Source organism: Vollenhovia emeryi, unplaced genomic scaffold, assembly GCF_000949405.1.
Source record: "Vollenhovia emeryi isolate VEMERY1.0 unplaced genomic scaffold, V.emery_V1.0 DF939222.1, whole genome shotgun sequence".
Taxonomy (NCBI): Eukaryota; Metazoa; Arthropoda; class Insecta; order Hymenoptera; family Formicidae; genus Vollenhovia; species Vollenhovia emeryi.
Window position 1 is genome coordinate 44,648 of NW_011967144.1, and position 24,147 is coordinate 68,794.

The 24,147-nt window shown below is 48.8% G+C and overlaps 4 protein-coding genes across 7 annotated transcripts in view; 3 read left to right on the forward strand and 1 right to left on the reverse strand.

Moving 5' to 3' along the window:
* The first annotated feature begins 4 nt into the window (after positions 1-4).
* LOC105560749 (uncharacterized protein C20orf24 homolog) lies at positions 5-1,692 on the forward strand. The gene is made up of 4 exons (XM_012010123.1): positions 5-303; positions 406-509; positions 1,246-1,375; positions 1,460-1,692. Exons 1-4 carry the CDS (start codon positions 205-207, stop codon positions 1,499-1,501), a joined length of 375 nt encoding a protein of 124 aa, XP_011865513.1. The 5' UTR covers positions 5-204; the 3' UTR covers positions 1,502-1,692.
* LOC105560748 (TP53-regulating kinase) lies at positions 1,374-6,672 on the reverse strand. Of its 2 annotated transcripts, none has more exons than XM_012010122.1 (4): positions 6,530-6,672; positions 3,169-3,400; positions 2,829-3,101; positions 1,374-2,116 (listed from the first exon to the last, which is right to left on the reverse strand). In XM_012010122.1, the coding sequence occupies exons 2-4, from the start codon at positions 3,362-3,364 to the stop codon at positions 1,869-1,871; spliced, it is 717 nt and encodes a 238-aa protein (XP_011865512.1). In that variant the 5' UTR covers positions 3,365-3,400; positions 6,530-6,672; the 3' UTR covers positions 1,374-1,868. The 2 variants fall into 2 exon arrangements, with proteins under 2 accessions (XP_011865512.1, XP_011865511.1); XM_012010121.1 differs by having other exon boundaries at positions 3,169-3,416.
* LOC105560747 lies at positions 3,432-9,909 on the forward strand. The gene is made up of 2 exons (XM_012010120.1): positions 3,432-4,354; positions 7,740-9,909. The coding sequence occupies exons 1-2, from the start codon at positions 4,204-4,206 to the stop codon at positions 8,468-8,470; spliced, it is 882 nt and encodes a 293-aa protein (XP_011865510.1). The 5' UTR covers positions 3,432-4,203; the 3' UTR covers positions 8,471-9,909.
* Positions 9,910-10,980: 1,071 nt separating this feature from the next.
* The window catches only part of LOC105560750 (rab11 family-interacting protein 4), a 32,742-nt gene continuing 19,575 nt past the window's right edge, over positions 10,981-24,147 (forward strand). Inside the window, exons 1-2 of one of the 3 annotated variants that reach the window (XM_012010126.1) lie at positions 11,516-11,934; positions 22,911-22,985. In XM_012010126.1, the coding sequence (XP_011865516.1) occupies positions 11,558-11,934; positions 22,911-22,985 (452 nt within the window). In that variant the 5' untranslated portion in view covers positions 11,516-11,557. Of the gene's footprint in view, positions 11,935-20,243; positions 20,666-22,910; positions 22,986-24,147 lie in introns of those variants that run through there. The other 2 variants (XM_012010125.1, XM_012010124.1) reach the window with 2 other exon arrangements.

Below are 24,147 nucleotides of genomic sequence, written 5' to 3' on the forward strand. Positions count from 1 at the left end.
TTCCCAGTCTTTCCACCAGTGCACCGCTCGCTAATTGGTGGCGACAAGACCGGTGGGAGCAGGTGGAGGAGTGCGGGTCACACACTCGCCCCGGATACACGTTGCACGCGCGTTGACGCGGCGATGCTCGCGTAATCGCGGCGCAGTCGAGGTCCGTGTGTGAATTCACGTTGCGATCGCGAGCCTTCCGAAGACATTCCGAAGATGTCGCGCACGAGGACGGAGAGGAACGGAAACGGGGCCAAGTGCGAGGTTAGCGTGTGGACACGTGCGATCACCGCGAACTCCGAGTGGCCGGACAAGGTAAACATAACCCTCCCGAGTCGCGCCGCGAGGTCCTGTCCTCGGAAAAAAAAAAGAGAGGAAAAACCGATCTCTACAATATTTCCCCGTTCTTTGTCGCAGGAGGAGTTTCTCGACGTGATATACTGGGCGAGACAGGCGATCGGTATTATCGTCGGCATAGGATGGGGCCTTATACCGCTGAAAGGTTTTATAGCTCTGTTGTTGTAAGTGTATACAATCAGGCCTGGTCTACAACGAGTTGTTGGTCGTTAGACTGATGGCAGAGAACAATCCGTAAGTGCTGAAGACTGTCTTGGATGTAAGACTCGGTCTACAATGAGTTATTAGTCAGAAGTCAGAACTGTATGTCGGTTCTTTCTCTCTCGCCCGGAAAGAAAAAGGATCGACATATAGGGTCTGTTTTTTATTGCTGCACTCCTGAACTAGTGCACACTGGTGCAATGAGTTGGAATGAAAGGTAATCTATTTGTTTCATTTTAACTTATTGCACTAGTTCAGTAGTGCAGTAATAAAGAACAGGCCTATAGTTCCGACTTCTGACCGACGACTCATTGTAGACCAGGCCTAAGGCAAGGCAGAGAAAAACGTAAGTCGTGAAAGTCCCTTGTGTACGACTTGAGTTCTTCTCTGCCTCGCCATATGTCTACGACTTAAGAGTCTTAAGCGCTTACGGACTGTTCTCTGCCATCAGCTTTAGTCAGAAGTCGGAACTGTACGTCGATCCTTTTTCTTTCTGGATGAAAGAAAAAGGACCAACATACAGTTCCGACTTCTAACCAACGACAACTCATTGCAGACCAGGCCTTAGTCTCCTTTTAATCATCTTTGCTACCCAGTGAGAAATAATTCATCGAATCAACGAGACACTTCTCGCTGGATAGCATACATACAGCAGTTCAAGTCGCAGACATTCATCGCGCACGCTCTTACGTGTTTTAGATTCGTAGTAGTCAATGCGGGGATCACATATTTATACTTTAGCAGTTTCCAACAAATTGACGAGGAGGAGTACGGTGGTATGTGGGAATTGACGAAGGAGGGATTCATGACCTCGTTCGCTGGTTTTCTGGTGAGCTCGGTGTCTTTATTTCTCCCGTTTGTTTCTCTCTCTTTCTCGTTCTCTTACACTGTACGTTGTCTTGCCCGTTCACAGGTGACCTGGATTATCATATACTCGGGATTGCATTTTGACTGATTTACAAACCACGGATAAGGAGCAATAGCTTTTCCATCGCGGATCATCGCTGCTGCCAAATTCATTATACGTACGCAATAGTCATTCCCTCGCAATAGACATCGTTGTATACCGACTCCTCGTATACTGTTACATATTGTTACATACAAGTATGATTCATCTGTATAAAGAAGACCTTCTTACCTTCTCAAGTTACGCATCTTAATTCTAACCGCTCGAATCGAACTCTACGCACGTTCCGTTCACGCGTGTCTACAATCTACACACTTAATCCACGTACGAAAGCGGTTTGTAAACGCTATAAAAATATATTTGTACACTTCGTATCTTCAGGACTTGTATCTTCGAGGACGAGGCTACCGCTGCTCTAGCCTATCATCAAGCGCTTGCGTCCGCGTTCTTGCACCTGCTTGTACTTGGCGAGCACTTGCTCGTATTGCTTCTTGTTCTGATAATGCTCTTGGTAGTGATGAAAGATACGGGAGAACAATGTCGGCACTTCGGAATGCGCGCTCAGCAGCGATCGCTCGAGGACGTACAGATCGACGGCCTTGTCCTCTAGCGTGGAGTCTACTCGAGCCAGCCCGAAGTCTATCATTACGAACTGCGCCTCGGCTGTGGAGAAACGATGACATTGCGATGTACAGAGAGATAACGGATTATCTATGATGGATATAGAGAGTGCCGTATTTTTATCATAAAAAAAACTATCTTTTCGGCTCGAAGCTCTCTGAAATGTTTGGAGTAAAACTGCTGCCATGGAGTGAAATATTCACTCTGTTGGAATAAATGTTCACTCTGCTGGAGTAAATATTCACTCCAGTAGGGTGAGTATCGCAGGATATTAAAAATACCGTGGACAGCAAAAATAGCTAACACAGAAGTCCTGAGGAGAGCGGGGAGAGATCGTGAGCTGCTGAGAGTGGTGAAGAAAAGGAAGACAGCGTATCTGGGGCACGTCACGCGTGGCGAAAAAGTACCAACTCCTGCAGCTGATAATTGAAGGCAAGATAGAGGGAAGGAGAGGATTGGGACGAAAGAAAATGTCATTGCTACGTAACATCGGGCGCTGCTCCGGAATTGCGAGTGCGGGAGATCTAACACACACGGCTAGGAATAGACAAAGAATGGAGAATGTGGTCGCAAATATCCATTAATGGATGTGCATTGGAAGAAGAAGAAGGGTGAGTATTTCACTCCAAGGACTTTGGGGAGAGCAGCATCGCCGATTTTTAGACGCAGGTCAAAACGCGGAGGAATTTATTCGTTCATCTCGCATCCGCGGCTCGTACGCCAGCGTTCGCGAGGAGAATCGCCGTCTCGTTACCCTCGGACTGGTCGTCGTAGGGCGGCTCGTTCGAGTCGTTCCTGAGCAACACGTTCGACGTGGTCAGATCGCCGTGGATGATGTGCCGCGAGTGCAGCCGAGCTATCAGCGTGCCCAGCCCGCGCCCAATGAAATCCAGCAGACGATCCACGTCCGTCCTCCCCGAGATGTTCCTGCCTATGAAGTCCTTCAGCACCGTCGCGTTCTCCACGTACTCCATGTAGATGCTACGTCGCTCCATGTCCACCAGGTACAGGGCCGGCGTCGCTATCCCTTGGGAACAGAAAGGGCCAAGTTTACGTGCTACGCGAGCGAGGTCGAAGGACGCGCGCGTCCTCACCTGCGGCCTTCGCCCGAATGATCGCGCGGGCCTCGGCCCTGATGCGGTCCTTGGTGAGGCGAGCGTCCAGCTCCGGATGCCGGTAGTTTTTTAAGAATCTCTCCTTCATCAGGCACACTTTTCCCAGATACAGCCCCTTGTAGAGACGCGCCTCCGCGCCCTGCGCTATCAACTCCGAGTCTTTCATTGTCATCATCAGGGGGTGCAGTCGGGACGATATCTGGAAATGCTCCTATTCACGATAAGCCCTAGATGAGGAAGGACAGAAAACAAGAGGACTGAGTTTTAGGAGAGGGGGAGAGAGAGAGGCTTCGGGGCCTCTCCCTTGTTCGCTCGAGGGGTGAGATCCTTTTCGTGACCGCGAAGGTCGCAGGCAACGTGCATGCGCATGCCCAATCAATTGGACGCGCAAATATTGCATTCGCGCAAATGTTGCATTCGCGAGAACGGATGTGCATGCTTATCGCGATCTACGCGACGAGGCGACGCGCGAATAAACTGCCCTCGTCGGGGGCGATCTCCAGCAGGGCGTGCATCGTTATCGAGGAAAATGAAATGCGCAGCTATTTCGTCGCTGTATTTCGCCCGCCACCCGCTCGTGCGGTGAACGCAGGCGGGAGGACGAGGCGAATGAGACGTCGGTCCCTCGGCCCGTCCGATTCGCTTGCGCGAGAGGAGACGAGGCGAGACGAAACGCTAAGGGCGAGGGCGAGGCCGCGGGCGAGGGCGCGGGCGCGAGCGAGGGCGAGGACGAGGGTAGCGAGGAGGTAAGGTACTCGGGAGAGCGTGGCTGCTAGCGCTAGCGAGGCGAGGCGAGGGCGAAACGCGAATCGATCGTCACCCGCCAGCAGCGTCCTGCGCGCTAATCGCTATCCCGGCGCTAGTATTCGCCCGTACTTTGTTCTCGTCGGTCCGCCACTCGCCAGCGTCGCGGGCTTCCCCCGAACCGCCGGGGGTGGGTACGAGTTGGCGAGAGGAAGCGAAAGAAGCGGACGACGGCGACGGCGACGACGACGACGTCGAAGCGAAGGAAGCATGAGAGACGAGGTGAAGATGGACGCGAACCGGCTGATCGCCGAGGTCTACAAGCGGCCGGCGCTCTGGAACCAGAGGCACATCTCCTATCACAATCGCGAGGTGACCAACCGCGTCTGGATGGAGATCGCGGCGATATTCAATCTGCCCAGTACGTGTCTCGTTAAGACCCCAGTGTCTTCCCGCTGGTACCGCTCGCACGCACGCTCGCTCGTCCGCCGCGACGCAACGCGCGCTGCCCAGGCGCCCGCCCCGTCCTTCGCCCATGCGTCGGCCCGCTCGCGCGCGACGACTCTTCTCCTCCGGAAAGGATGAGGGCGACTCGTGCGTCGCGACGATCGTGGGCGCACCGCGACGAGCGCGACGGCGAGTCGCCAGGTCGAGGAGGGACGTGGCGCGACCGCACGTCTCTTTTTCTCTCCCTCTCTGTCAGCGATGACTCACGAGACCTCAAGGCCGCCTGGCCGAATCGGTCATCTCGGGGGGGAAAACGCGACGTTTAAAACCCTCATTTTCGTTTTAAATGGCACGCGAATATACGCGCGCGCTCCCGACAAACGGCGCTCTCTTCTGACGCCCGCGAAAACACGTGTCTACCGAGAGGAAGGAGAATTCACCCTCGGCGCTTCTGGCGGAGTCCCTTTTTAAGATTGCACCTCACGTCGAAGGTCGCGCGCTGAAAAATATCCCGATGTCACTGCTGCTCTCGCTGTAGATACTGTGACGTTAGACAACGAGCTCCGTCAAAATGACGAATTTCAAGATCCTCGTTTTAAATCGCGAAAATTATCAAGGTGCTTCTGCTGGAACTTTGCGAAATGAAAAAAAAAATTTCTCGCAATAAATTTTCTGTGTTAAAAACACGTTGCCAGTTATGGTCGATTGGGAGCTTCATTACTGTTAGTCCCCTGGTAAAAATTCCGTTAGAAACGGATAGAACATGCATTAAATTCTATCTGTTTCTGACTGTTCTACTATGCGTTTCGCGAAAACGGATAGAATTTAATGCATATTCTATCCGTTTCTAACGGAATTTTTACCAGGGTTGTGTATTTTGAGATTTATTCTGTGTTAAAATATTAACAGAGTATTAGTGCGATCATTTAACATATCCATATTAAATTAACACAAAAATTTGTGTGGACCGTTTGGGGCATGTGATAGCTGTTAAATTTAACGCAAATCTTTCAACTGTGTACAGTCGATAGATTATTCTCTTCACATTCGAAAGAAAATTACGAGTGCCAGTCGAATGTTCCACGAACATAAGATACTAAATATATAAGAATGACCTATGGAATCTTCCACATATTCTTAAAATGTTCGTAGGGGTGTCTTGTGCTATCTGGGTCCGCTACCACCTCGTCCGAGTTTGGGTGTGAGCAGAAAGATTGTCGTAACCGTTGACGATTTCGTCGTAAGACTCAAGTCGGTGTCGGAAGTCAACTCGCAATTGTCGTGGACGTATGTCGTCTCGCGTCGCGATGCAACTACGGGTCAGAGCGCACAGCAACGTAATAGCTGACGACAAAGACGCAAGCGTAAACGTGGACGGCGCACAAGCTTCGGCGTACGTCGTACTTATCTCCAATTACATACGACGTTAATTTTACGCCGAAGCTTGCGGCGCTATCCACGTTTACGCTTGCGTCTTTGTCGTGAGCTATTACGTCGCTTTGTGCTCCGAAGCTGGAAACACACGAAGAAACTTAAGCAGCGAGACTTAAAACTTGAGAATTTCAACCAATCGGAATTTTCAGCATCGCTCAAGTTTCAAGATGGCTGCTCGCGTTCTCGACAGCCGCTGCGGTCGTTTCTCTTAAGTTTTACTGCTCAAGTTTTTGCGTGCGTTCGGGCCTTGACCCGAATGCGTTACACGTCTACGACAATTCTCCGTGCGTTGCCTTCCGACACTGACTTATCGTCGCACGATAAAATTGCCAACAGTTACTTTCTGCCCGGGGCTCTTTCGAGGAAACGGAGGGAACGGACTCCCTCCCCGGGGAAATCCGGACGCGAGAAAAGTCTCGCGATGAATCTGCAATTCTTAGCGCAATTCAGTCCGCAGATGCGGATTTGAGACTTCGCACTCGACCTCGTGGGTTACTTTCATTCGGGTACAGTTACTGCCCTTAAACGTTTCGCGTTATTGTGAATATAGTTTCTGGGTTAATTTCAAGGCTCGTTGTACCGTTACCGCGTTACGCGAGCCGCTGACATAACGCGCGTCGCGCCCTAACCTCACTCGCCCCGCGAGCCGGCGCGAAGTGCGCGGCGAAGGACAACTTCGCGTCGGTGCCGCGCTGCACCGCGGGGGACACCTTACCTGCGGTATCCCGGCCGCACGACGACCGAGCGAGATCCCTCGTCGCGCTCCCGATCGTAATTCCAATCGAACGCACGAGCCGCGGACGCACGCACGCACGCACGAGTCGCTCGACTCGAGGCCGCATGCGCGGAAATGCGTCGTGCGCGCGCGCGCGCTAACGCAGTCGATATATGCATGCGGTCCCGTTGTTGTTATCGAATCCTCGACGACACGCGGCACCTCGTATTACGGAACTTTTCAGGAAATTTCTGACCGTTGCAATAATATACACATTTCATAATTATACATTTTTTAAGTATCTATTTGAGTATCAAAAAATAATTTGTTCGAAATTGTCTTAACGTTGCAGCAACATAAAGACTCAATGTACAAACAGTAACCTAGATTCAACGTAGAAAATGTATTTATACTTTAACATTCAACATTGCAACGTTTCAGCGACATTATTTTAACTTTCTGTGCTGTATTTGGGTTTCTGCTGAACGCGGCCATTGTCAAATTCGACATCAATTGTCGATGTCGACAACGATAGACTAGTCATTTCTCGCTGTAATATTGGGTCATCCCATAAGTAATGTGGCTTTTTAGATACCTATTGCTTAAATAAAACGAAAAAAAGAGAGCGAAGTTTGAGACCAATCACTTGATAGATTAATCAGAGTATGATCGAAGATGTACCTAGAGTTTCCCCAATTCTACGATAGGGTATTGGGTCATTCCACGAGTAATGCGGCTTTTTAGAGACACCTATTGCTTAAATGAAACGAGAAAGAGAGAGCGAAATTTGAGACTTGATAGAAGTCAGATTCCTCCCGAGAAAATAAGATGAAAGTACGGAATAAAATATTCCACTCGCTCCGCTATCGACCTCCTTTCCGGTTGTGCCAGTCCGCAGAGACATTCCGCAGAACCGCTCGTTTTAATGTTATCAGCTTTGACTCGACCGTTTGTTTAGTGACGCGTATGTGAAGAACCAAGACATTCCTATATTGGGTCCCAGAGATATCTATTTTTTTCCTTAAAAATGAAAATGCCGTCTTTGTTTTATCTCGTTGCAAAAATATCCCTGATAACCGCATTACTTATGGAATAAGTCATTGTGCAGAGGGAGAAGAGAGGGGGAAGCGGCTCGATGAATCCTTAGGATACCGACGAATCGTCGAATCTCCCTGACAAAGCGAGCCTCCGACATGAATCCTTTTTACAGAGCCGATGCTGAAGGCCAAGTGGAAGGGCCTGCGTGACACATTCCGCGCCGAGCTGAAGAAGGACCAGGTGTACCGCAAGAGCAAGTTCCACCGGAACCGGCCGGTATGGATCCACTTCAAGAGCCTGCAGTTCCTCAAGGAACAGATGCTGCCGCGGCCGCCGATCTGGGAGCGCAGCATCCCGAAGACTGAGGACGAGCTGCAGCAGAGCGAGGGCGAGGGCGAGAACGGCGTCCCGACGTCCGGCATCGACGGCGGCCTCGACGATCGGGACGCGATCGCCGACCATCTGCTGTCGATGGCCGGCGACGGTGGCGTCGGCCACCGCCATCACCACCATCACCATCATCATCACCAGCTCAAGCTGGACGGCGGCGACGGCCGGCGCGGCACGGTGGACGTGAAACGCGAGCCCGAGGAGAGCTTCGACAACCTCGAGTTCCAGAGCGTCACCGACAATCTCGCGGAGAACGAGATGATGCTGCAGAACATCTCGCCCGAGCAGGTCCTGATGAGCGACAGCGACGGCGGCGTCGGCCTCACCGGCGTCGATCCCCTCGAGGGCAGCTGCCGCTTCGACGACAACTACTACTTCCTGATGAGCCTGCTGCCGCATATCCGCACCTTGCCGGCCGACCGCCGGATGCTGCTCAGAATGCAGATGCAGGAGCTCGTTTACAAGGAGGTCTACAAAAAGTCCGCCGACGCCGAGCAGACGGCCAAGACTTAACTTAAGACCGCGGGCTCCCGAGACTCTTCTTTTCACGCCGCGACCGTGTCGCGTCCGCGCAAACGCGTCGGAGAAGCGAGGAATCGCGTCAATTTTCTGCCCGCGTCCATGCGTTCAAGTCAATTGGCTCTTCCTCGCCGTCATTCGGTCTCGTAATTCAGTGTGGCCGCACGAAGGAAGCGGGATCCTCGGTGTTCGTAAACCGTTCCTCAAGGAATGAGGAGTCCTCGTCTATGTGAACGTACAGGGTGTTCCAGAAATAAGACCGTCAAAAGGGCGTTCTACTGACAGTAAAATTACGAGACTCGGCAACTTTTCTATCCTGCAATCAACCCGCTTGAAAGTTTGTCAAATGGGATAGTAACCTAAGAATGGAAGAAAAAGGACGCGATTCCAGACGCAAGTTCATATGACTTTTCTTTAAAATTTGACCACTTATTTCTGAAGCGCCCGGTACAAACGAAAAATCCCTATTCCTCGAAGAGCGACCGCAAGTCTTCGGGAGTCGGAGCATTTTATTTACTTCTTTTCCCACGCAGCGCCGATCGACGTGTGGTCGAAGACCGAATTCAAAACGTTGAACGAATTACGGGTTTCAGGGTGTCCAGTGGTCAGGGAAATCTGGAAAACCGAGAATTTTCAGGGGATTTTAAAAATCTGGAAATGTCAGGGAAAAGTCAGGAAATTTTACGGTTTATCTGGATTTTTTACATCGTTTCGCATTTCTTCTGAATAATTTAAAGTTTTTAGAAAATAAAATCTTTGGCTCTCGGTACACTAGTTTTCCGTTTTGCTAAACATCAATTTATTTATAAGCGTGGTCGGTAATTTATATTTTCATCGTCGTGTTATTTAATTTCAATGCGTTCAACCGAGACAAAACTATAAAAGAAGATGAATTACTAAACAGTACTATCTAAGTAAGTTACTATCTAGTAAGTTGCAAACAAAATGCAGTTAAGCAAAACGAAAGCATCACATATGATTCCGGGTCCTAGAAAACCTGAAAAAGTCAGGGAATGTTTTTCATTGAGTTTGCTGGACACCCTGGGTTTCCTCCTCATGTATTCGCGGGTCGGAGCGTGCTCGCAGACAAGGCCATTCATCTAATCTTGATAGGAAAACAAGAAAAGGACCAGTCCCTTGGTAGCGCAATATTTGGAAGTAATGCAATCCTTTCCCAACATTGTCCAACAATGTACCGTCATTGTATTCGCGTTATATCGGGAAGTCTTGGCCGATGCGCTTCCAGTCTAAAATCTAATATCATATAATTATTGACGCAACATTTGCACTTATTCTATAGTCAACATTGGCTCAATATTAGCTGCGTTCGGCATTGTAAGGCTGATGGCAGAGAACGATCCGTAAACGCTTAAGACTGCTTAGTCGTAGACGTAAGGCAAGGCAGAGAAAAGCTTGAGTCGTGAAAGTCTCTTGTATACGCCCTAAGTTTTTCTCTGCCTTGCCTTACGAATTGAGATTGGGATTAGATTAAAATTTGACCAGTCACAGTTTACTAATCTCAAGTTTAGTAACTTTTACTCTAATTGGTCAAATTTCAATGTAATCTCAATCTCAATCCGTAGTCTCATACGAGCTTTAAGCCCTTACGGATTGTTCTCTGCCATCAGCCTAAATCTGAGGCGTACGAGTGCTCCACCTTTCTTTCTATTTCATTCTATTCATTCATTCTCCCTCGCCCTAACGCAAGAGAGCACTCCGACATCAGAGATTCGCAGTGCCGAACGCACCCAGACAGCCAAATCTATCAAAAGAGATTTCGTTAAATGCCCACTAGAAATTTTGCAGGCAGAAAGACTGCATTGCGAGAAAGATTGCATACAGGAACTGATGTATCACACGAGGTCGGCGGAACATCAGACAGAAATATAACAAAGCTTGATAACATGTTTAGACAACAGATTGGCGGCGGAAATCGAGCAGATTCTGCTCACGCAAGGCTTGTTTTCTATTGTTGCACTGATGAACTAGTGCACTAAGCTGGAATGAGAAAAAAATATACTCGTTTTACTCTAATTTATTGCACTGGTTCGCCAGTGTAACAACAGAAAACAAGCCTATGGTGACAGACTGCGGCAGAAACCGAGCGGAATCTGCTGACACAACTTTTCGACAAATTGGTGGCAAACTCCGTTGTTCGCCGGCGATTTATATTGTAACGATCCCGCTAGATGGACGAGCGGCATGACACTTTCTCGTGAGAAGAAAACCACGCGCGGTATTATACATTCACACGTCCACGTGAGATTCCTTGACCGTCTTTCTGGTACTGAAGTGAACTCTCTTATCTACGAATGTGTAGATAGAAATCATAAAATCATACAGGAAACCTTATTAGTTTTACGCATTTTTCTAGTCGGAGAAACGGAAACGGCGATTCCGCTCAGTTTCTACTGTCAATCCGTCGTCAAACCGCGCCGCGCAGATCCCGCCCGGTTTCCGCTGACGATCTGTTGACAGCGCACGCGTTTTGTAGACTCTGTTGCCAAAACAAAAGCCAAATGCGGACGCAGACGGCTATATGCTTTTGGTGCGAGTTTCTGATCGAATCTGCCGTAACAGTTTTGCCGACTGGGCGGCCACTGAAAAGCATCTTTAACACGACCAAAATCGAGCCCTGGAGCTCGCGTGCTACCGAGGGGAGCTCGCTCCCCCGTTCTCTCGGGCCGCGAAGAGTGGAACCGCGAGGAGGGTGGCTTCCGCCGCGCGGGGGTCCACGTCGGCACAACGCGAGAGCGCGACCGCACGGGTCACCGTTGTACGATACATACGCCGCGATTAAATGTACAGCTCTAGGTGGGTCATCAACCGGGTCGCCCCGGCGTCGGGTCCGCCGCTGCGCGGACGGAGACGCCGCGGCGACACGGCTGAGCGACACTGGTGCTTTCTCGTACCTGGCGGATACACCGGCCGTGACGCACACACCTGTGCGCCGCCACCGCCGCCGCCGCCGTCGCCGCGCCGCCGCTGCGCGACCGTGCAACGCCGTACGTACACATCAGTGCCGAATCGGCGGTGCGCGCTGGCTGGTGCAGCGTGATAGCCTCTCGCGGACGAGAGCGCATGCGTTCCCACCGTCGGTGGCTCCGCGATCGGGTTCCCCGTCCGCTCCGCTCGTCGCTCGTCGCGAAAGCGGCGGTCCGCGTCTCCCGCGGCTCCTCTCAGTTCGCCGCCGATCGCACGCCGTTATCCCGATCGGCTCTCTGTGGTCCCGCTTACCTCTCTCGCGCCTCCCGTCATTCCCGGGCGAACGGCGTCGCGGCGTGCACGTCTCGCGCGCGCGCGCGCGCGGTGCACAGGTGTCCAGAGCCGCGCGGCGGTTTTACGATAATACGCTCGGGGTTGTGCACGTCGCCTGCCGCGCGGACGCGGTCTCCCGCGTCGCGCCGATACACCACCAAGCCGCTGGGGCTTCGTGCCGCACCACGAGCGACGCCGAGGTGAGTCAAGTTCCAGGAATCCCGCTTCCGCTCACGGTCACGCGGAGCGGACGCGCCGCAGGCCTCCCCGTGGGAAGCCCTCGCGATCTCGATTCGGAGCTGATCGGTCCTCTCGCGGCGGTAGCAGGCGTCGATCCTCGACGCGTAGCCTCGCCATTGGGTTTCTCGAATTCCGAGATCCGTTGGGGACAGGAGTGCGAGGAGAGAGAGAGAGAGGGGGGGAGAGAGAGACGTTTCGATCTCTCGATCGCGCATTCTTCTCAAGAGATCGAGCCTCGCGTCGCCCGAACGTTGTTCTTATTGACCCGGCTCCGAATCGATCGACGAGCGGGGGAAAGTAGATCGGTTTGCGCGTCTGAAAAGCGAGCGTATATCTCGGAGACTTAGTCGCGAATGGCTGTTTAGCGCGCCGTTTACTGTAAATTCCACTGTACAGACCTTCGATCTCGTCCTCGTGTCTCTTCTTCCCCCCCCCCCTGCCCCTCTCTCTTTCCCCGACACCACTTTTTGTAACATACGTATACATATGTATTCTCAGCCCGAATTGTTAATTTCGACGTGTGTGCAATACGAGCGTGTCCAGTTTGGAAACGGAGCGTGGTTCGCTCGGTCTAGTCTAGCGTTTAGTCCATTTTAACCGTGGCTCATTTCTCGATTGCGAAACCGCCTGAGAAGGAAGGGCAGAAGATCCGCATGTGTGTTGGAAAGATATTATTTTATTAAAATAAAAGGACTTTTTTATTACGCCAGTCGTTCAGCTGATGATTCCATTGCGTCACCGATCGCCGCCGCGAAGAACGTCGGGCGTCCGCGAGATCGGAAATCTCGAGGCGCATTGTGTTTCTCTCTAATCGGCGGGGAGCTATTCTTACACGCGACTCTTAAATGTCACGTGCGCGACGGGCGCGAGCGGAAAAACTGCGACTGGCAGCCGATGGAAAAACAAAAGCGAGTCGCGACGACACTCGGTCTTGAGCGAGAACAATGAGACCCAGTCGGAGATGATTTGTCGATCGATATCGAGCGATACCTACAAATTTATGTCGAATAGACGTCAATTCGACGGTGTTGATGCCAATTCGACATCGTTTCGACATCGATCGACGGTGTTGAAATCAATTTGACATCGATCGACGTCAATTCGATATAAATTCGACAGTGTTGATATCAATTCGACATCGTTCAACATCAATCGACGTCAATTCGACTTCAATCGACGGTGTTGATGTCAATTCGACATCGATCGCCGTCAATTCGACATCGTTTCGATATCGATCGACATCGATCGACGTCAATTCGACATCAGTCGACGGTGTTGATGTCAATTCAACATCGTTTCGACGTCGATCGACGAGTAATTTCCCAGTGAGAAATGATTCGTCGATGTTGAATCGACATCGACTTCGTCAAATTGATGTTGAATCAACGTTGATTCCACATCGCTTCGACGTCGATCGACGAGTCATTTCTCACCGGGTTCTGGCTGGAGAATTCTTCGGGCGCGATCTCGACTCCCGAAAAAGATTGAGAGATGCTGGAGAATCGGTCGGCTGTCGAGGAGCGAGTGGCCGCAGGTAACAGGGCGTTAACAGGAGCAAGCGGGACGTTGATACCAGCGTGCCGTTGAAGAACGAGTATTATCTCTCGGTGCGTGTTAAATATATCTCCGCCGCGCGCGCTTTCGAGCCCGCTCTAAATAGGCGGACTGGAATCTCGGCACGCCGCGCAATTCGAAACGCATCTACGCATTCCGTTCCGAGTGACAAGTGCCTGGAGACCGAAACGCCTGGTCCTGCTCCCGGCGCGCTTAGTAAACAGCCCGAGCGTGACGCACGGCAGCCGCACGGAGCGCAGATTACGGCACGGCGCACGATAAGCCGCGATCTCGACCGAGGTGTCCTGTGCGGGAAAAAAAAGAAAACACGCGTGCCAAACGCGGACGATCTAATCGGAGTAAAGCCTGTTTCAGACCACACGGAATTTTCTCTTAAAATTTTACCCTGAAAATCGTGTAATCGTGGGACAACGTGACACTTTGAAGATCTTTATGAGAGTTCTTGAAATTTTACCACACATTCTACGCCCAGAAAAAAGATTTAGTTAGATTAAACAAGGCGAGATACGCAGAAATCATGTTGAATCTATTGAATTTTTATTTACTTCTACTAAAACATTTGCTAGATTTAAATAGATGTAAATTCTCTTAGAAATTCCAGTCTCGTTCAAATAAAATTTTGGTTAAGGTAAAGAAATCATTTCTGTGAAATTAAGTAAAAATCTAGCAAGGTCAAAATTCAAAGATAATTCGTTTGATTCGAAGAAACTTTCTTCCGGGTGTACCAGTAAAATGTATGCCAAGTATAATTACTAATGAAACGTATGGTAAAATTAAAAAAAACTCATAAAATTCTTCGAAATGCCATGTCCCACGATTCCATTCTGGTTTTCGGGATAAATTTTGAGAAAAAATTCTCTCCGTGTACGAAGAGATTGAGATTGAGATCAGATTGAAATTTGACCAATCAGAGTAAAGTTTAGTGAATTTTACTCCGATTGGTAAAATTTCAATTTAATCTCAATCCGTAGTCTGATACGGGCTTAAAGGCCTGAGCAGAAAGATTATCGCGTTCACGAATCCGTAGTAAGGGTCAGAGCACAAAGCAACGTAATGCATAGCTTACGACAAAGACGCAAGCGTAAACGTAGATAGCGCACACGCTTTTCTACATATGGCGTTACTTTTATGCCAAAGCTCGTGCGCTATCTACGTTTACGCTTGCGTCTTTGTCGTAAGCTATTACGTTGCTTTCTGCTCTGACCCTAAAGCCTTGTGTCCACTATCCAAGAACTGTGTCCAAGTTCTAGTTCCGAGAAATGCGTAGCCAATCACCTTGCAGCTTTTATGGAATAGCTGCAGGTTGATTGGCTACACATTTCTCGAAACTAGAACTTGAACCAAATTCTTGGATCGTGGACACAAGGCTTAAGACGCAAATCGATGTCGGAAGTCGACGCACAAAAGCATCTGTCGCGTCGCGAGGCGACATACGAGTGGGTCTACGACAATTGTTGGCGCGCCGACTTCCGGCACCGACACTCGAGTCTTACGACAGTGAATCGTGAACGATCTTTCTGCTCTAATCCAGTGGGGAATGATGCGTCAAAACGGCGTCGATTCGACATCGTTTCGACATCGATCGACGAGTCATTTCTCGCTGGGAAGGTCCTAAATCGGTCGCCCGTAGTCGGCTTGAAAAGCGAACGTGTGCGCGATAATCGCTTGCCTGGCGGCTCGATAAATTTATGTGTGGAGGTAAAACGTACATGATACTACACCGTGTTATTACGCGGCGTTATGCGCGTATCTCCTTGATCCGATTTCGATTTCCAATCCGCTGTAACGTAAGAACTCGCTCCGTTAATTAAGGCTCGCGCGCCGCGACAGGCATCGCGCAGCCGCTCGGGACAATAGCGGCGCAACGAATGCAACGAATTATCAGTCGATCTTCCCGATTATCCCCGTTCCTTCGATCGAGCGTCAACGTCCTGGATCGGGGACACACCGCTTTCGACGTCAAATCGATCGATATTTATTAAAATAGCTTCGCGTTTCATTCCCATTATTTTAGAACGAGGTATATCGGGGATCCTCAATCTTCGGGAAACCCACGCAACTTTTTTTTTGTCGTCAGGGTAGAAGGAAAGATAACGAGAAGTAATATGACTCGTCCCTCTTTTCATTAATCTCTCTTACGTCCTTTTCTACGAATGTAGAATTTTTGGAACTGGAAAGGGATTAAAGGCAATTAAACCGAGATGAAAATTGATCGACCTGCATGGGTAGAAATGGACGTTGGGTAGAAATTGGGCCCTTTGGGTTTTTCCAACGTTCGCTTAATCTTAGTTTAACTCATCCGTTGTGTCTTTCTAACCGTTCCTTTAGGAAAGAACAAAGAACGAGTTAAAAAGAATGAACGAACGTTAACGACGTTGGAAAACCCGGGCCTTGACGTTTTGAAATGATATACCGCAGTATCTGGGACACACACAATCGAGCTCGAACTACTCGGCCTCTCGAGTGCAAGTTTTCTTTCTCCGAATGACACGGTGCTTACCGATAAATATAGACGAGCGCTGCGAGGAGACGCAGAACAGGAGGTACACTTGCCAGTGCTCCAGTTAACGGTTATCGCGTTACGGTAATACGATTATCGCACGTTAAAAGCTCTTTTGAACTTGACAGCTGCGCTTTTACGACACATGGCGTGGCGCGTCGCGGACGTCACGTGCGCGACCGGTACCGTTCGACCGATCGTTAAAACGATCATCTGCCGATGCCACTGCCATACCCGCTACGTGTTGCTGCCGGCGCGGCGGGTTGGAGCCTTGGATCTTGAACGTTCCGCAAACTGCTCCGGAACCGCGGTTTTAATGACAGCTTCTTTGCTGGAGTCGCGCTCAACTTTCCCTTAAGCGGGATTTATACAAAGGCCGTTATTGTCGCTGCACTTTCTTTACATTTAACTTCATATCTCTTAATTTTCGTTCAGCTCGGCGTCGCTGGCTGACTTTCATTATGAACGTCGCTCCCGTTTCGATAAATAAAACGACCGAGGTCCCACTTTGGGCGAACGAAAAGATTCGAGCGGTCTGCACTAAAAAAGAAATCTGATAGATTCAGCCACTCGTCTGTTGGAAAACGGACGATTCAGAATTCCTTTAGGATTTACCAGATGTGTAGTGAAGTTCTAGCAAACTTTTATCTTTCATAACCAGAAATTTGCTAGAACTTCACTACACATCTGGTAAATCCTAAAGGAATTCTGATTCGTTCGTTTTCTAACAGACGAGTGGCTGAATCTATCAGATTTCTTTTTTAGTGCAGAGCGTTCGAATCTTTTCGTTCGCCCAAAGTGGAAGATGTGTAGTGGAGATGTGTAGTGAAGTCTAGCAAACTTCTCATGGTTATGAAAGATAAAACTGCACTGAAAGAAACATTTTCGCTGTCGTAGCTACTCATGATTTGCTAAAAACCTAAGAACGATCTACGCCTTATTGTCTTCTTAAACTCGATTCGTTAAAGTCGACTGCAAAACACCTGTACGTATCGAGCCTCAATCGTGCGCATCGTCATTTTCTTTAGCGAATCCACTGTTCTCGCATCGCTGATTCACCGACAACGGTTTCGCATTATAACCGGTAAGAGCCGCTTTGTTTCTCCTAATTGACTAACGCTGCCTCAGCCGCGGAATAAACGGCGGTGCATCCGGATTTCTACACGAGACGTGGCATACTCGCTGCACATTCCGACGCGTCGAAGATCCAACAGCGGAAGGGACGTCCTGTCTAAAATCCTTCGGCACGTGCACGAAATCCTCGCGGCTTAATGAAACCGTGAGTCACGCGGGGAGCACGGCAGATGGGAGATACGACTAGAACAGTTCAGTCGACTCCACATAAATAATTCATCATAGGCGCGTCGTTCTCTCCTTGGACGACTCTCGCGGGTTCGGCACTCGCTGTACCGTGACTCGCCTGGCAGTTCTCACGCTTTTCTCCGCCCCCCGCGCGTCCCCCGAATGCACACGTTTAATAAACTGGGGGATATCACGAGATCTCGCCGTCGTTCCATACCTAGACACGGCGATGTCTGTGTTTACCTCATTAGCATAATGACCGCGAGCCGCTTACCGGCCGATGTCAGCGGGCGTTGCGCAAGAACGAAGGCGAAAGATCGGAAAGGAGGCCAGATTCCTTTGCATAAATCGACGAGCGAGCGGCGGCGCTTTGCATTTTCTGCAATCCACGCGGAATCCGGTTAGTTCGCGTTGAAATTCGGTGGCATGCGGTCGAGAGAAATTAATGGTATATCGAAGGAGATAAGAAGGGGTTAACAAACCGAGCTGGTTTTAAGCAGTGCTTCAGTCGGACGCGTCTTTGTTCATCTTTATTCAAATTGTGACGCGCGAAGCTGGGCGCCACACTACGCGCAATTCGTAACGCGCGATTCGTGATTCGCAGAAATTCGCTGGACATTCGGTATTACTTAAGCCCATATCAGACTACGGATTGGGATTGGGATTAGATTGAAATTTGACCAATCACAGTGAAGTTTACTAATTTCATGTTTGATGATTTTTACTCTAATTGGTCAAATTTCAATCTAATCTCAATCTCAATCCGTAGTCTGATACGGGCTTTACCGCACCGTTCGTGATTCGCAGTTTATTGCTCGTAATTTGTTATTTGTCGTTTCGTTCGTGTTAAGGGGATGCTGGAGGAATTCTGCACTTTTTGCACCTTTCGCATCTAGAACTGTCAGTTTATGAAAACTGGTGCAATATACAAATTGTGTGGCTTTTGCGTACAGACCGACTAGTTCCCACTAACTATGCTGTTCTCTGATTTAGTCTGTTCAGCGGAAACTAGTCGGCTCTGTATGCAAAAGCCGCGCATAATTTGTATATTACACAAATGTTTTCATTGACAGTTCTAGATGCAAGAGATGCACAAAGTGCAGAATCACTCCAGCATGCCCTTAACTTCGACAACTCTTTACCTGTTATTACAGGACTAGTATCCCTTGGGAAAATTTACTTTAAATGAAATTAAAGTTTTTAAAGGTAATCTTTCAGACGTAAAAATCTCTTTAAGTTGCTAGTAATATAATAGCAATGATCAAGCTTTGTAGTCGACATTAACCGGCCAGTGTTTTAATACGGAAAATTTATTGCGAAAAGTATTACTTCAGTCAGGGTTTGAACCTGGACTTCTCTTATCTCTCGAATTGGTGAGACGCCCGCCTAGAGAGAAAGGAAGTCCAGGTCCAAACCCTGGCTGAGGTAATATTTTTCGCAATAAATTTTCCGTATTAAAACACTGGCCGGTTAATGTCGACTAAAAAGCTTGATTATTGTAATCTTTCATATCTAAGAGTTTACTTAAAGAAGTTAAAAGTATACTTAAGAAATTTTAGAGTAATTTTCGACATTTACAGTAATTTTGAGATAGCCAAGCTTGTCGAAGTTCCCGCTAGAGGGCCGCGCGGCATAGCACTTTCTCGTAAAAAGAAAACCGCACGTGGTATTAAAAATTGTATCACATACTTTTCATGATTCTTAAAGTTTTCTTTTAAATTCTTAAAGTAAGTTTTACCTTAAATAAAAGTTTAAAGTGTCCAAATTTACTTTTCATATTTCTTATTTTTCTAAAGTGAAATTTGAAGGTAGATAATTTTAAATTTGAAAAATTTTACTTTAATTCTATAAAATGTTTACCAAGATATAAGTTTTACGGCGAAGAAAATTGGATTTCTTATTTGGCAAAAACAATGATTTCATGTAACAAGTATATTCTCTATCTCATAAAATCTTTATTAATACACAGATTTACTTGAAATTTGATATTTTTATTTAAATAGAATAGCTATTTACTTCAGTAAAAAAATTAATTTTAAGTAAATCTATTTACTTAGTTAAAAAAAATTGTCAGTGTGCGAATCACGAATCGCGCAATAGTGTTGCACCAGCTTAACCGGCGCTCCGATAATCAGCTCGGATCATTAGCTCAGTTTATTTCCCTCGATTCTTCATCTATCGAATCGTGAATTAATTTGATCTCGGCAATTTGATTTCTCAGATAGTTATTCAAGTGAAAATTCGATTTCTGGACCTGCACGTTATCCGGGGTTTTCGTGCGAATGTAATTTCGCGACGTCATTCGGTTATTAACGCGAGATTCGCCTAAGAGATCTCGCTGTCGTTATCCCCCCAACCTGGCTGCATTGTCTCGTTAACATATAATCGACGTTGGAATACATTATATACGCTTGCCTTTGTTGCACAATCTTGCCAGGAAACTGACGTAACGTGATTAATACAACGAACGCAGCGAAACGCAGAATAAGACCGCGGCTCCAAACTCGGGGCGTCGAGCGCGCCTCTCGTATCGCTCGTCATCGCGAATGAAAGACGGCAAGAGTTCCCTTCCTCGAGACCGATTTAAATCGTACGTATGTGAAAAGCGTCGCCCGCGTACATACAGGTTTACCTCGACCCCGACGTCTCGTCGAATGAGAATGAGGGAGGAGAAGTTCTCGCGGGCAACGACACGACTCTCCTCCGCGCGTCTCCCTTTCTCTCTCGTCCGCTACACCGCTGGTTACTCCCGAAGCGGACGCGCTCCTAGCATACCTCGGGTCTGACTCACGGACGTGGTGTTTCAGCAACGACGGAGCGCGGCGTGGCGCGGCGTGGCGCGGCGGCGGATGAGAGCGCCCTTCGTCGGCGCGGACACTCCGGCGGGGCCCACCGCGGGGTCCAAGGATGGTGAGCTCCCGCACGTCCAGCGCGAACGTCACGTCCACCGTTAACGGTAGCGGCGTGGCCGACGGCGCGGGCAGCGCGTCGCGCGAGGACGAGGGCCGCGCGGCCAACGGCGCCGGGCCGCGCGAGTGGAACCGGAGCGGGCCGCCCTCGCTCTCGATGTCGGTCGACCTGCACAACCTCGTCAGCTCGAATCTCACGGACTCGGGCCGGTACTCCGCGAGCCCGGAGGACGACCGGCGGGCCGCGACGACCGGCGCCGCGATCAAGATCGGCTGCCACGACGAGGAGGAGAGTTACGAGGGCTTCGGCTCCGTCGAGGGCGACTCCGTCGACGTGGACGACGGTCCGGAGTCGCCGGGCGGTAGCAGCTCCGCGCCCTCGCCGACCGGCACCAACTCGCGCAGGTAAGCATCGGTGTCTTCGCTCGTGATACGCGCTCGCGATTCGAGATCATTGTGCAGGATAAGTAACTTTCTTTTCCACTCTACGTTTCCTTCGCGCGAGAATATTTCATGGGGCGCGATCTATCTTTCGCCGTTAGGTAATTTCACGGCTTCGGAAGTAATCGGCAGAGACAAAATCCGAGGTCAACCGATTTGAGCGAATCGATTTGAAGGCCGAAGCAGACTGGCAATTGCTAACTCGCATTGGATTGGGATTGGCGATTGACGATTGTCTTCTAGCCAATGAGAGCCGATTAGGTCACTGGCCGCTTTGCTCTCATTGGCTAGAGGACAATCGTCAATCGCCAATTCCAATTCAATCCGAGTCCACAGTTGCTGATTCGGTCTTAACGGTGGAATAGGAATTTAGAAAAAAAAAAGAAACGATAAACGGCGTCGCAGAGCGGTTCGATTTGTGGCAAATGAATGGAAATTGCGACAGTCAATTAGGAATGAAACGAAACCGATGAAAACTGAGAGAGTCTGCTTCTGAAGCGCTTTGGTGACCCCGCGAAATTTTTCTCGACAAATCAATTGTATTTTACTCTCTAAAATTTTTGAGGTGAAATTTGCACTCGAGTCATGGCGTCGCTGACCACTTCACTCTACTCGAGCGAAGAGTTTCAGTGTTATTTTTAAAGTGAAGTCGTTAGTACTCCAACTTAAAGATGGCCGCCGAACTCGTAAGTAATAGAGACTCTGTAATCAGAGACTGGCCGTATAAGAGTTTGTCAAATTCCCGCGAGTGAGAGAGCAACATAGGCTATCTCACTCTTCTACGACTCTACGACGTTTCTCTCTCACGAATTTTTATACGCCGAATGTATGAAATATATTACCATATATTTTCACCTGCTTTTTTAAATATATATTTTTCCGTGGGGGTAACGGCACTCTTTCAAAAAGTGAAGTTGCACGCCAGCCGGGCAACTTCACTTTTTGAAAGAGCCTTCCGAGGGAGCGAGATTCCACTCGAAAAAATTTAGAGGGTATAATCGAATCTGCATGACGGAAATCGAGTCGCGCGACTCGCACGCGCGTCGGAACACTCGGTGGTCGCCTCGCGATTCTAATCCAGGCAAGAAGAGAGCAAAAGCGAACTGAGGCCTTCCATTATGTCAATTGCTTCCTGCCGTTATTCGCTCGATACGTAACATCGGTCGCGGGAATGTAGCGGGTTATTTCCGAAGTACCGAGTGTACGGCGCGCGAATGCTAAAATGCGGTATAATCTCAAGTGGTGCCTGTGCAGTTTTACGCTGCGATGAGTTTACGTAAGAGCAGCGGCGCATACAATGTCTATCACCTTGGAACAATACCGACTTGCCATCTGCATGCGCAAGTCACACGGGTTACATAATAAATGGAAACGTATACACTTTGAAAAGTACGCTTTACGGTACTCGCGTCCGTTGCGCTGAGGTATTCTCGATAGTGACGCGATTTCCTGTGTTCATTTTTTCCGCCGATGCATAAACGCGCGACCTTTAACAATGCAAAATAGTTGTTTTTCATTGTTGTGCGCTGCTCTTTTAAAATACCTCACGATGAAACAGCCGCGTAAGGAAGAAAAAGCTGCTCGTCGTGCAAAATTAATACGAGATGAAGAGCCACTCGTTCATAAGTTATTCGATCTTGTTCCCCGTATTTTTACGCGGTCGCGTGCACGGAGAGAATTCTCTCTTCAAATTTACCCTGAAAATCGTGTAATCGTGGGACAACGCGGCAATCTCGAAGAATTTTATGAGAGTTGTTTGAAATTTTACCAATATTTTTTAAAAGACCAGTAATCTTTTTACAAAACTCTCACAAAGTTCTTCAAAACGCCACGTTGTCCCAGGAATACACGATTTTCAGGATTAATTTAGAAAGAAAGTTCTGCGAAGCGATTGCCCGAGACTTAATCAGCGCGATTAACGTCGGGAACCAACAGTTCCACCGAACCAGCTACGTTCGATACGTTTCCGAAAATCTTCTCATCTTACAATGAGACTTGGTTAAATCTCTCAACCGAGAATGGCTCAAACGCGTAATGCATAGACGTTCGATTTACTCTTAGCGCCATTCGTGCTGGCTACCAATCACTCGTGCGTGAGATAAACCCCTCCTTGAATCGCGAGCTCGTTTATACCGCGAGAGAATCTCTGCCGACTCTGCGGAAACTCCGCGCGCACACATCGTTGTCATTGCGCTTTCTGTCTTTGTAGAAACCCGAGGAGTCCGAACTCCACCGTTGGAAGACATTCCTGGCAACGCACGTCGCTGCGGAGGACGCCCCCCTGGTAAGGAGAGAACATACCGTTTACGCGCGTTGCGTTCCGCCTGCGTTGCACGCAAGCAGCAGGTATACGTACACGCGCGCGGCAATTTCGCGTCCCGAGAGAATTTCCGTAGGGAGCCGCGACGCGGGCGCCCGAGACAATGACGATTCCGCGACGTGGCGCGGCGCCTCGGCGCGCTGCCGCGTGCGAAAAGAGCCTCGTGGGAAAGCGACTGACTCCGCGACGTTAAATAACGTCGTTAACGCAACGACCGAGATAAGGAACCTGTTAAATTTCTTGAGAAGCGCCCGCGTATCTCCGGCCGTCCATCTACGCGGAATGACGGAAGCGAGGCCCGTCGTTACCCGAACAATCGCTTCCTGCTCGCTCGTTTCTCGTTAATCGCAAAGTCGAAATGCCGAGGCGGAGGGAACGGTTCAATTATCGCTCTCGACATTATATTCTTTTAACAGTGGAAATACGCTGATTCGGTTTCTGTAATCTTTCAATCTGTTTGAAACGCCGGAACGCACGAGACGTTGAATCGTGAAGAAAGAGTTTACTTCTCTGGTGATATAACGAGCAGAAAAATCTACGCGGAGAGAATTTCCACTTCAATTTTATCCTCAAAATCGTGTAATCGTGGCGCACGGCATTTTGAAAGAAAGAATTGTGAGAGCTTTTTCAAATTTTACCGTATGGTAAAATTTAAAAAACTCACAAGTTTCTTCAAAATGCCATATTGTCCCACAGTCACACGATTTCCAGGGTAAATTTTAAGAGAAAGATCTTTACGAGAGTTTTTTTAATTTTTTCCATAGAGTTTATACTATTAAAATGTATACTTGAGTGGAATTACTAGTAAACTGTATGGTAAAATTTCAAAAACTAAAGTTCTTTAAAATGCCAAGTTGTTCAACAATTACACCATTTCCAGGGTAAATTTTAAGAGAGAATTCTCTCCGTGTAATAGTCCCCAGCGAGAAATGACTTGTTGATCGATGTCGAAACAATGTCGAATCTACGTCAATGTGACTATTTCGATGTCGATGCTAGAGCTGAAAGTTTTCTTCGAAGATTTTCAATTTCGAAGCTTCGAATCTTCGAAGATTCGAAGCTTCGTAGAAATTATTCGAGAATTGAAGTTTTCGAATTTTTCGAAGATTCGAATTTTCGAATTTTC